Source organism: Glycine max, chromosome 12, assembly GCF_000004515.6.
Source record: "Glycine max cultivar Williams 82 chromosome 12, Glycine_max_v4.0, whole genome shotgun sequence".
Classification (NCBI taxonomy): domain Eukaryota; kingdom Viridiplantae; phylum Streptophyta; class Magnoliopsida; order Fabales; family Fabaceae; genus Glycine; species Glycine max.
The window spans coordinates 19110429-19123807 of NC_038248.2; the positions used below are offsets into that span (position 1 = coordinate 19110429).

A 13379-nucleotide genomic window follows, 5' to 3' on the forward strand; every position below is an offset into this window, starting at 1 on the left:
AACTCACTCAGTTTCAACTTCCTTTCCTCGCCAGCTTGATCCATAGAGAAGTTGCAAGTCTTCACTACCCAGTATGCTTTGTGCTCAATTTCCACTGGAAGATGACATGCCTTTCCAAAGACAACCCGATAAGGAGACATTCCTATGGGTGCTTTGTAGGCAGTCCGATGTGCCCAGAGAGCATCATCAAGCCTGGTACTCCAATCTTTCCTGCTTGGCTGCACAATCTTCTCTAGAATTCTCTTGATTTCCCTGTTAGAAATTTTTGTCTGTCCATTAGTCTGGAGGTGGTATGGTGTGGATACCCTGTGTACCACCCCGTACTTTTTAAGCAGGGCATGCATTGTCCTGTTGCAAAAATGGGTTCCTTGATCACTAACAATTGCTTTAGGTACTCCAAACCTGCAAAACAGATTAGACCTGACAAAGTCCGCGACAACTTTAGCATCATTAGTTCTAGTGGGCTTGGCTTCCACCCATTTTGAAACATAGTCAACTGCAAGGAGAATGTAAACATAACCAAAAGAGACAGGAAAAGGACCCATTAAATCTATACCCCAGACATCAAACACCTCACAAAATAGCATAGGTTGCTGAGGTATTTGTTGTCGCCATGTAAGTGTATTTCCTGCTCTCTGACACTGCTCACAAGTGCTGCAGATCTTCCACGCATCTTTAAAGATAGTGGGCCAATAAAAACCACAATCAAGCACTTTGCGAGCTGTCCTTTGAACACCCAGATGACCTCCCGGTGCGGAAGAATGACAGAACTGCAGGACTGAGTCAGTCTTATGATCTGGAATGCACTGTCTAATGACCTGATCACTGCACAATTTCCACAAGTAGGGGTCATCCCAAATAAAATGCTTAGCATCACTTTTAATTTTATCTTTTTGGGCCTTAGATGCTAAGGGAGGAAAAACAGAGGCAACTAAATAATTAACAATGTTAGCAAACCAGGGAGTAGAAAGAGAGTCAGAAATACTATACAATATATACAAATGATCATCCGGGAAATCATCCCGAACAGGTGAATTTGCATCAGAGACACGTTCGATCCGACTCAAATGATCAGCAACTAGATTTTGTGCTCCGCTCCTATCACGGATCTCCAAGTCAAACTCTTGGAGCCAGAGCATCCATCGGATCAACCTAGGCTTAGAATCAGCCTTCTTCAACAAGTACTTTAAAGTTGCATGGTCAGTATAAACAATAATGCGAGTACCAAGCAAATAAGATCGAAATTTTTCAAGAGCAAAAACTATGGCTAGAAGCTCTTTCTCAGTAGTAGTATAATTTGCTTGGGCAGCATCTAAAGTCCTATAAGCATAATATATCACCCTGGGCAATTTATCAATTTTCTGAGCAAGGACAGCCCCCAATGCATAATTTGATGCATCACACATAAGCTCAAAAGGGGCTGTCCAATCGGGTGCCTGGATGATGGGGGTGGTAGTCAACGCTCTTTTGAGGCAATCAAAAGCCTCTTTGCATCTGTCATTAAAGTCAAACTCCACCTCCTTTTGTAACAACTTGGACAGTGCAAGGGCTACTTTGCTAAAATCCCTTATAAAGCGCCTGTAGAATCCTGCATGACCAAGAAAAGATCGCACCTCTCGCACACAAGAGGGGTAAGGCAATTGTGAAATAACAGAAATTTTTGCAGGATCTACTTCAATACCATTATTGGAAATAATGTGGCCTAAAACTATACCTTGCTCAACCATAAAATGACATTTTTCAAAATTTAGAACAAGGTTAGTTTCAATGCATCTATTCAAAACTTTTTCCAAACTATTCAAACAACCATCAAAAGAGGATCCATATACAGTGAAATCATCCATAAACACCTCTATGCAATTTTCTAAAAAATCACTGAAAATATTAATCATGCACCGCTGGAAGGTACCAGGGGCATTGCACAGGCCGAAAGGCATCCTCCTATAAGCAAAAGTGCCGAAGGGGCAGGTGAATGTGGTCTTTTCCTGATCCTCAGGAGCAATAGTAATTTGCATATAACCAGAAAAACCATCAAGGAAACAGTAGTGGGATTTACCTGCCAGGCGTTCAAGCATCTGGTCAATGAATGGCAGGGGAAAATGGTTCTTTTTGGTAACCTGGTTCAGCCTCCTATAGTCAATGCAGACTCTCCAACTGTTCTGCACCCGAATAGGAATCAGCTCCTCCTTCTCATTTCTGATCACTGTGAGGCTAGTCTTCTTCGGGACTACCTGGACGGGACTCACCCATTGGCTATCGGAGATAGGATAAATGATTCCAGCTTGCAAAAGCTTGGTTATCTCCTTCTTCACTACATCAAGAATCACCGGGTTGAGTCTTCTCTGTGGTTGTCTTACCGGTTTAGCTCCATCCTCTAAATTTATTCGATGCATACATGTGGATGGGCTAATACCAAGAATGTCCGCCAGGGTCCAGCCTATAGCCTTCTTATGCTTCTTGAGAACTGACAACAACTTCTCCTCTTGCTCATCAGCAAGGGAGGCAGATATAATCACTGGAAAACTCTTGCTATCATCCAAGTAAGCGTATTTTAAATTTGATGGCAGAGGCTTCAATTCTGGTGTGGTCGGCTGGACAGTGGTGGAAGGGGATGGTTTCTCAGCCTTTACCTCATAAAGAAAGTCAGAGGTATGTGTACTTCCTGAAACATGGTTAGTCCTATCTGACTCTATAAAATCAATCTCAAGAGGTAAAACACCACCACCAGGCATGCAATCAATATCACTCTCAGATTCACTCTCAGCATCAAATTCAGACATATGATCAAGTACAATTTCAGACTCAATGCATGAAGAGTGAGAGGCATGCAGATTAGAATAAAGATCAGTCATGTATTCATCAACAACATGGTCAATTATTTCAGCACGAAATACAGAAAGATCTTCAGATGGGTATTTCATAGCATCCAGAATATTAAAATGAACAGTTATATCACTAAACTCCATGGACAGTGTGCCTGCATAAACATCTATCTTAGTTCTAGCAGTTTTCATAAAGGGTCTGCCTAGAATGATAGGAACTGATCCTTGAGAAAATCCATCTTCCATATTCAAAATATAAAAATCAACAGGGAAAATCAGTTCACCAACTCTAACTAAGACATCTTCTATGAAACCAACAGGGTAGGCAACACTTCTATTAGCTAAATGAATTACCACATCAGTTGACTGCAAGGGGCCTAGAGATAGAGAATTAAAAATAGACAGAGGCATAACACTAACAGAAGCTCCTAAATCTAGCATGGCATTGTCAAACTTACTATTCCCTATGATACAAGGTATGCTGAATGTACCTGGATCTTTGCATTTTTCAGGAATTTGAGGAACAGATTTACCAATCAATGCGGAGACATTTCTGCCCATGCTAATCCGTTCACTTCCTTTAAGCTTCCGCTTATTAGTGCACAGCTTCTTCAAGAATTTGGCATATCTTGGAATTTGCTTTATTGCATCCAACAGAGGTATGTTTACCTCTACCTTTCTAAACGTTTCCAAGATCTCTTTCTCTGCCTCTTCCATTTTTTTGTTAGAAACTGCTCTTGGAGGGAATGGAAGAGGGGGAATGTGCTGCTTCTGCAAATCAGAATTACCTGTGGAAGAAGATTCACCTGCACATAAATTGTTAGGTAAATTTTTGTCATCACCTTTTTCTGGAATAGAGTGAAGTTTGGCAGGTTCATTTGCAGATGAGGAAGGTGCTATGGGTTGAGGTCCTTGACATTCCTTTCCCGACCTCAATGAAATGGCACTGACATTTTTGGGATTTTGGACAGCTTGAGAAGGCAGCTTGTCAGAATTCTGGGACTGTTGTTGATTCAATTGGGTAGCCAATTGTCCTATCTGATTGGTTAAGCTCTGAATGGAGGCTCTGGTCTCTTGCTGAAACTGCATGTTCTGCATAGTCATTTGCCTCACAAGTTTTTCGAGGGAAGGTTGTGGAGGGGCCTCAACTGTTGGCTATTTCTGGGGTTGTTGCTGTTGTTGGATTGGTGGAGGAATGTATGGTCTGCTTGGGCCAGCAGCATTTTGGAAGGAAGGAGCAGGCTGCTGTTGTTGTTGCTGAGGGCTGGACCATTTGAGGTTAGGGTGATTCCTCCATCCAGGGTTGTATCTGTTGCTGGAAAGGTCATAATTGCTCTGCTGTGGTTGATTTTGCTGCTGAGGTTGTGGAGGTCTATTGTAAATATTTGCAGCATAAGCTTCAGGCTGCTCAATTGCTCCAGGTTGCTGCATGGAAGGGCAAAGGTCTGTATGGTGGTCAGCAGAGGAGCACAAACCACAAACTCTTACGACAGGTACAGATTTCTGATTCAAGGCCAGCTGGGTTACCAAGTTAACCAATGCATCCAGTTTGCCTTCAAGCTTCTTAGTTTCAGATGATGCAGATGGGTTTGTAGCTACCTCATGCACTCCTCTAATGACTATGGCATCATTTCTGGCGCTAAACTGTTGGGAGTTGGAGGCCATCTTCTCAATTAAATTTCTGGCTTCAGCAGGAGTCATGTCTCCAAGGGCTCCACCACTGGCAACATCTATCATACTTCTCTCCATATTACTGAGTCCTTCATAAAAATATTGGAGAAGAAGCTGTTCTGAAATCTGATGATGGGGGCAACTGGCACATAGTTTCTTAAATCTCTCCAGTACTCATACAAGCTCTCTCCACTGAGTTGTCTAATACCTGAGATATCCTTCCTGATGGCTGTGGTCTTGGAAGCAGGGAAAAATTTCTCTAAGAATACTCTCTTAAGGTCATCCCAGCTCGTGATGGACCTTGGAGCAAGGTAATACAGCCAGTCCTTTGCCACTCCCTCTAATGAATGAGGAAAAGCCTTCAGAAATATGTGATCCTCTTGAACATCTGGGGGTTTCATGGTGGAGCAGACAATGTGAAATTCTTTCAAATGTTTGTGCGGGTCTTCACCTGCAAGGCCATGAAACTTTGGAAGCAAATGAATCAGTCCAGTTTTAAGAACATATGGGACATCCTCATCAGGGTATTGGATGCACAAGCTTTCGTAGGTGAAATCAGGTGCAGCCATTTCCCTTAGAGTCCTCTCACGAGGTGGAGGTTGTGCCATGTTCTCAGAATGTGCAAAATCAGAATGCTCAGAATCATAATGCTCAAAATTATAATGCTCAAGATCAGGATGTTCAAAATCACCAATAACAGAATGCACAGATTCACTAGTTATGGAATGCTCAGAATGATCAAAAGGTATAAAATGATGCCTAACTAATCTATGAAATGTCCTATCTATCTCAGGATCAAAGGGTTGTAAGTCAGATGGATTGCCTCTAGTCATACACTACATTCAGCATGCACACAACTAGTTGCCTTGTCATGTAAATAAAGGTGTAGGTTTGAACTACAGCTACCCTCAAATGATATCCAAATGACTTGAAATTTTGCGAGCAACCTTATAAAATGATGAGAAGATAGCACAAAAAATTTCAGACAAAAATTCAAAGTCTAACTATGAAAGCTAAAAATGGTAAGTTAAGAAAAATAAGTGAATAAAACTTGAAAAATAAAAAACTTTTGACAGAATCGCTTTTTTTGGACGTTGGAGACCTCATCTGGCCTATGGTGGGCTGCCACGGCATAGGAAATTTGTTTCTACCCCAAATGCATATATAATAATTGCGATTCTGATAACCGGAGCAAAAGTTATGGCCGTTTGAAGTTTTGACAAACACAAAATTTGCTAGTTTTTTGGAACTTTCAAATCTGACCAAACTAAAGGCTCTAGCTATTTTTCTCACAAAATATGGATTAAAAGAAGTTACCACAAAAAAATTCAGCCAAAAATAACAACCCTAGCTACTAAAACAAAAAATCTCAAATAATTCAGCATGGGTGGTCGCTAAAATCTGTCTCTAATTGATTTCTACTACTACTCTGTTTTTGCCGCAAGCACAATCTTCACAGCAAAACACCCAAGACTGAAACAGGGGAAACGCTTAATGGAAAAACTGAAACAGAACACACATTAAACAAAATACCAGGACACTAAACAACACTAACACACATACTAACACAATACTAACAATTAAACATAAAACACGAAAGGATTAAACACACAACACTAGCTAGCTATTATGAACCTTTGGACACTGCTCCCCGGCAATGGCGCCAAATTTGATCGAGGCCGTACCCGAATCAAATAAACATGAAAATGCAGTAACTAGGAAGTGATCCTAGGTCGTTTCCCAACGAGCAGTGACAAACCAAATGTTCATAATATACTTGCAGTAACGATTGGGGGGGGTTTGTTTGTTTTGTGATTAAAGAGCAGAACAAGTAAACTGGAATACGAAACTACTAATATTAAAAACGGGTTGTTTCCTCTGATTCAGAAGCCATTCTCTTATCCTGGGTTATGGAGAATTCGTCCCTAACAGTCAACCACTTAATCCAACCCTATTTCAATTTACTAAGCGAAAATCAACTTAGGGTTTTCAATACGTGATTAGGCACCACATACACCAGTTAGCCCTTCGTCCATTAAGCATGAACACAAGTTAGGCTCAGAGGCAATTAATCGAACACGAAGCGTGCACTGATTAATATTCATGAATTTGGGATACTAGTGAAGGGAGAACTGCCAGGAAACCACATTACAAGCGAAACCTCAAAGAGAGTTGGGCTTCGTCCTCAAAAGGAAACAACACCAGAAAATCTAGCCTTCCATGGATTCAAACAGAAAATGCAATTGAAACATGAAGCAGAAACGTAAATGAACGGAAACGTAAATGAACAGAAACGTAAACGAACAGAAATGTAAAATGGAACAGAAACGTAAATGAGAGTAGAAGAAGAAGCAAGAACGAAATTGTAATTAGAAGCAGAAAACGTAAAATTGCATTACGAACTCAGAAGCATCAAAATAGAAAAACCAAAACCCTAAAACAAAGCTCTGAATAATGAATAGCATAACAGAATAGAATGTCTTGCATGAATCCCAAGGCAGCTATTTAAAAAGAGTCACTCAAAGTCACTGGGCCCTATTACAATACTCTGGCCCAAAACGAAATAAACACTGAACAACATAAAATAAAATTGCGAAATTTCCTAATTAGATATTAACTAAGGTAAGCGCTGCTTTATTTGCCCTCTTCAAGTCCACAACTAAAATCCGGATGAAGCCCAATGTTTCATTAATTCCTGAAATTAGATTAAAAACATCAAATTAGCTAAATGAGCCCAAATAATAAAACTGCCTAATTAATTGACAATTAAGACCAATCAATAATTAAAATGGTACAAAAAGGGTTTAGAAAATAGAAGAAAATGATGGCACATCATGCGTGCAATGATATTTTATATCATTAATGAGTTTTGTTCAAAGTAGACTGAAACTGTGAAACTTGTTGGGCTTCTCTAAACTTGTCATGATGAGAGATAGAAAGGTAAGGGTACATGGGGATACAATGTTGTAACTATAAGTCGATAGGAGGTCTCACAAACGCATTTGTATATATTTAATAACACACAAGAGGTTCTTTCAAACATAGATGCTCACGATCAATTTCTGATAGCTACTAACCCCAAAATGAACATGATGAAGGTGTTACAAGAGCATAATAGAAGTTTCATAAAATGGTTTAAAGAAACAATCTTCGGTGATGATACTGCTTCTAAAACATTAAGACTATTAGTTGTTGGCCAAATCTCAATGTCCCACTTGGAAGGGATATGATATCAACAATTTTTCCTTCTACACAAAGTCACATGATGATAAAAGTAGGGTGGATAATAGTGGGGTGAGCTTTAAGGCAGATTCCAAACACTTTTGTAGTGCATCAAATTACAACCGAATTCGAGCGTCTTTGGAGTGATTAAAGAAATCTGGGAGCTTGATTATATTGAATTAAGAGTGCTTGTTTTTAAGTGTAAATGGGTTAATAGAAATACCGGTGTGCTTCAAGATGAAATGGGATTTACTTTGGTAGACCTTCATAAGATCGCTTACAAGGATGAGTCTGTCATCATGGAAGAACAATAAAGATAGGTGTTTTACATCCAACATCTGTGTGACTTAAGAAGGTCTGCGGTTCTACAAGGAAGAATAAGTGGTATCAATCACCAAAATGATGATTCAACACTTGATATTTGTGAGACGCCTTCTTTATCCTCACAAATGCCTTCCATAATTGAAGAACATGAAGTGCATGATATACATGCAAATTGTAATGATCATGATGAAGGTTTATGGGAGAACATTCCTATGTAATTGCGTTATATGAAAGTAATGTTTATGATATTACATGATATGTAATCAATCTTTTTAATTTGCATTTTTACAATTTATTACTTTTGTATCTTTGTAATTGATCTTAATTTTAAATTTGTTTTATTTGCACAGAGTCATTACAACAACCCCAAAGTCCCCTACCCATTCATCAGATCCTTTGGAGTATACGTATAGGAGGAGTAGACAATCCACACGACTAAGAAGCTTAACGGTAAGAAACTTGGATCAGCTTAGGCCAACAGTTAATGTCAATCCTTCCAGTGGGAGAGGATCAGGCCCGCATAAAGAAAAGTTCCACAACTATATAGGCGTGGTAGCTCGGGAAAAGATTCCTATTGTCCATTGCAATTGAAAATTGCATTAGAATCTTTAAAGAATCTAATATGAAATGACATTTTTGAAATTGCTTAATTTAAGTTCAAAAGGTTGTGATTCACTAAGTCTTACATAACAAGTTCTTATGCAGGGAAAATTTTATATCCCAGAAGCATCCAATGCCAAGAAGAAGGTGATGTCATTGGTGGCCACTAGATGGAGGCAATTTAAGTCATCCCTGACCACTAAATGCGTATATGCAGACAATGTCAAAGAAGTATGGAATAAATCCACAAACTTGGGACGAATTTGTTGCAAGCCACAAAACACCTAATTCATAGGTTAGATATGGATGTCTTTTTCTATAAATTGATATTGAAATTTATAATTTGATTTTATTAATTTTCTGAAATTCTATGTAATTTATCACAGGGAATCAGAAAGAAGGCTTAGAAAATTCAAAAATACAATGATTTTCTATACTTACTATCTTTTGGGGGTTATGCTTTGCTTGAAAAGAACCTCATGGAGGAGAAAAGGAAGAAAAGACAAGAGGAAGCAATACCGACCAAGGATTCAACAATGATTGTGGACCCTTCATCTCCTATTGAAAGACATGTGAAGTGAAAGATGGGTTGCACAAAAGAATATTGGCAGATGACATCTAAGGCGGAACAATAATTTTTTATTCAATTGTGAGTTCGTATTCAGTTACACGTGTGATTTTTGTATAATAGCAACCTCATTTGATCTATGTACATGTCGTGGTTGTTACAAGACTCGTTACAAGAACAGACGACACATGGTAGCTATGTTCCCCATGGTCATGAAGGTATAATCAATACTTCCTTTGGGCGATTGGAGCACCAAGTGCCTCTAATAGTTCCTTTGCATCAATCAACCCACAATAGTTGGCTAAGATAATATGAAGCCTTAAGGAAGAGTATGAGAGAGAAGTAAAAGAGGAAAACAAATGCAGTCTAAAGAAAATTAAAGAAGAGTTGAATGAGGCCATAAAAAAAGAGTTTAGCCAAGTGGCATCCTAGCCCTCACCCCCATTGAGGCAGATATACAAGTATTTAGTGCAAATGTCAACACAAAGGGAAGCTATGCTATTACTACTGGCAATCTATCAGGGGAAGAGCATGTCGCTGATGTCATGCCCACTATGGGGTTGTACATTGAAGATGATCATTCTACCTACCTCGGGGGCTTTGGAAATGAATGAGGGGTCGTCCACCATACACAATGTGCCTTATGCAGATGATGGGGTCAAGGTTAGTGTTGCAAAAGCTTACAATGGTAATGCTCAAGTCCCTTTTCCCACATCAAAGGTGTAGTATGTGAGGAAGACCCTTGACACATTCATTGCATGGACGAGACATGTCGTGAAACCTGTTTAACATGAGGAATTTATTTATGTTTAACAGTATTAAGACATTCTTATATTGTGAATATCTCTTTACTAACATTAGGTTGATTATTATGTTTATTAACTAAATAAGTTTCATAGCTTCGTCCAAAGAAATAGGAAAAACCTATTCACAGGTCAACTCTTGTTGGTGGAACTGATCCCTTTGTTGATTTGATTCAAAATTTGTATGATATTTACGAGAAGCCTCTTGAGTTGTTGGGGAATAGGAGTAAATTAGGAATTCTGAATGTAGAAGCATCCTTTTTCATAACATATTTTTATGTAAATGAAATAATATCAGGTGACAAATGTTTAAACATGTCTATATTATAGTTGTGAATAATGTAAGTAAATTCTATTTGAAGGTGTACTTTCATTAACTAATAATTAATATTCCTTATGACATATATGATTAACAATTTTACTTTGTAGTCTTAAAAATAGGTTTATGGATGAATCGAGTATAAGGTTAGGTCATAGTTTCGTGTACGAATTCCATGGGCTTTAGTCCATACACAATGCAAAGAATAAATGTGATGCATGTCAACATTACATTGAAACATGGGTGAAGGAATCACAAAGAGAGATCTACCTAGGACCTTACTTGAGTCAGTAAGTAAATTTTAACAAATGCATTAAATGAATGTTTGCATTATAAGTAGTTAATTATTCTCAAATTCAAGGGCCATTGGCAACTTGTCATTGTGCGTCCAAGGAACGATGTTGTTGTCTGTTTTTAATCCTTGTGTAAGAAGCTTGATATTCACATCAAAGCCACAACTAACAAGTTAAGTTTGAAATTATAATTCACTTGCTATATTCTTAGCTTGGATACTTAAATGTTTTTATCCTCCTAATACATTGATGTTCTTTTTTAACCAGTGCGATCAAGAGATTAAAGACTAGTTTGGATGGTAAATCTAATCAACTTGCACCTTACTAGATTGAAGTAAAGGTTAGTCATCTAATTAATGCTTTAACAAGTTTGAGTTATTAGTTACTATAACTTTTAAATCATTTTACATGTACCCGACTAATTTGTATATTTTATATTTTGTAGTGGTTTGATGATGGAATACCATTAGACATGAAGACCATCAAAAAAATTTGCAAGCAATGGACAACACACCTTATAGAAGTTAAAAACATGCGGTTTAGAAAAGTTTAGATGATATAGGAGGAATTTATATATTGTATTAATATTTATTGTAAACATTAAAATCACTTATTAATTTATCGACAAGTATTTTCTCCATTTCTTTTGAAAATTCAAATTGACCCATATGGCCTTCTCTTCTCCCTTCTTTGTAAGCATCATACTTCTTCTCTCCATTGTTTCATTTTATTTCCAATTCATCAAGTGAAAGGAATATAGGAACTCGAGGTTATTAAAACAGTAGAATGTTAAAGGAAGCTTTGATGTGAGGTCAGGTTTTAGTTGTTTGAATATGTTAAGTTTATAGTTTGTGTTTCAACGTACTGCTCTTGTTGGAAAAAAAATACAACACAGGACTATGTGGCTACAGTTTTTGACAACTTCAGCACAAATGTGGTGCTTGATGGAAGCACAGTTAGTCTAGGATTATGGGACACTGCTGGTAAGTACTTTCTGAAGGTGTTGTACTGCTGCTGTGAGTTACATTTCCTGCTTCAATATACTGAGTTTGAATTAACATACTAAATTGCCCGACAAACGGAATGTTAATTGGTATTACTTTGCTAAATTATGGTACTGCTTTGGTTAATTGATTGTATATTGAATCTTGGGATTACTTGGATATTTGTTGCTCTGCTATGTTGGATTCAAAATGAAAGGCAGATATGTGCTGAAGTTGTATTTTTATGTTGGTTCATTGAATATGGGAGTGTCGATTCTTTGAAGCAATTGGTATTTAAGGATTGCTTTTTTAAATTACAACTATACCATAACTGACACTTGGTCTAATTAAATTAAGTATTATAATCAATTAAAGAGTTAAAATAATTAATTTAAACATTGTGGCAGTTTTTAACCGTTATTGCATGTTAAAATTATCTAGCATAGAGTCTAGTTAGAGCGATTTTAGGTTTTTTATTTATTTTTTATTTTCAAATTCAATTTGAAAAAAAAAATGTGTTTTACAAAAATGAAGCTGAAATGATTTTTAAATCATTTATCAAACACATTTACACTCATTTTTTAAACAAAATAAAATTATAAATCTGGTTTAATTTTTAAAAATTACATATTCCCTACATTAGACAATGATACTTTTTCTTGTCACTACTATTATAACCACCGTCAACATCATTGCTACCGTCAATGCCATTATTTTCGCCGCCACTACTACCAACACCAATACCACCTCTGTCATTAACACCACTAACACCATCATTGACACCATTATTGTCATTGTCATCATTATTATCACAACCACCAGTACCATCTCCACAACCACCACCACAACTCTCATCATGCCCGTCACAATCACCACCACCACCACTACTACTTCTGTCATTGTCAACACCACTACCATCACCATCACCATCATCGCAACTGACATTACTACCACAACCATCATCGACATCATCATTGTCACCACTGCCAACATTTCTGCCACAACCACCACTAATTCACTATCATTGCCACTACTAGTTGTCACCATTATCACCATCGCCACCAACATTACTATTATCACCACCACCACAACCATTGCCACCACAATTACTGCTACCACCTATATCACTACCGCCATCATTGTCAACGCTACTTGTCACCACTAGCACCACTATCATCACTATCATTGCAGCGACACCATTGGCATACCTACCACCATCACCACCATCACTATCACCGCAACAACCAATAATATCTTTATTGTAATCCCTGCTGACACCATTACTATCATCATTGTCATCACCCTCACACAAAGGCATCTTTAAACTAATTTTATTATAATATGAAACTTTCGAAATGAATTTATTTTGAAACTAATCATATTTTAAAAATTGGTTTTAAAGTTTTTAAAAACAAAAAACAAAAATTTGTTGTTTTTCTTTAAAAAAAATTTGAAACCCAAATCTAAATACCACCCCAGACAAGGCTTTAGTTTCTTGTGTCTTGCATGGATATTAAATTCACATTTTATAACTTATAGTAATATTTTTTTATATTAAATTCAAACATAATAATATGGGTTTGTCATAGTAAATCCGTCCCTACTAATTTGAATGGAAGGAGATTGAAACGTGTGAGGTGGCCATGACTCGGTTCCAATTGCACGCCTTCGCTGCACGCCTACGTACATTTTTCATTGAAGAATGTTTTACACACAAATTATTGTCAAAGAAAGAATCAATCCGAAAACAATAAATGTGAAGTTACTTCTAATC

At 37.5% G+C, this 13379-nt stretch overlaps 1 protein-coding gene and 1 non-coding gene across 2 annotated transcripts; one reads left to right on the forward strand and one right to left on the reverse strand.

Annotated features, from left to right (window-relative positions):
- Positions 1–4617: 4617 nt before the first annotated feature.
- Positions 4618–4723, forward strand: LOC112998659 (small nucleolar RNA R71). Its single transcript, XR_003263753.1, has one exon. It is a non-coding gene; the product is annotated as a small nucleolar RNA R71 (small nucleolar RNA).
- A 6796-nt stretch (positions 4724–11519) lies between these two features.
- Positions 11520–12923, reverse strand: LOC102659408 (N66 matrix protein-like). The gene is made up of 3 exons (XM_006593115.1): positions 12640–12923; positions 12259–12543; positions 11520–11652 (listed from the first exon to the last, which is right to left on the reverse strand). The coding sequence occupies exons 1-3, from the start codon at positions 12921–12923 to the stop codon at positions 11520–11522; spliced, it is 702 nt and encodes a 233-aa protein (XP_006593178.1).
- Positions 12924–13379: the final 456 nt, after the last annotated feature.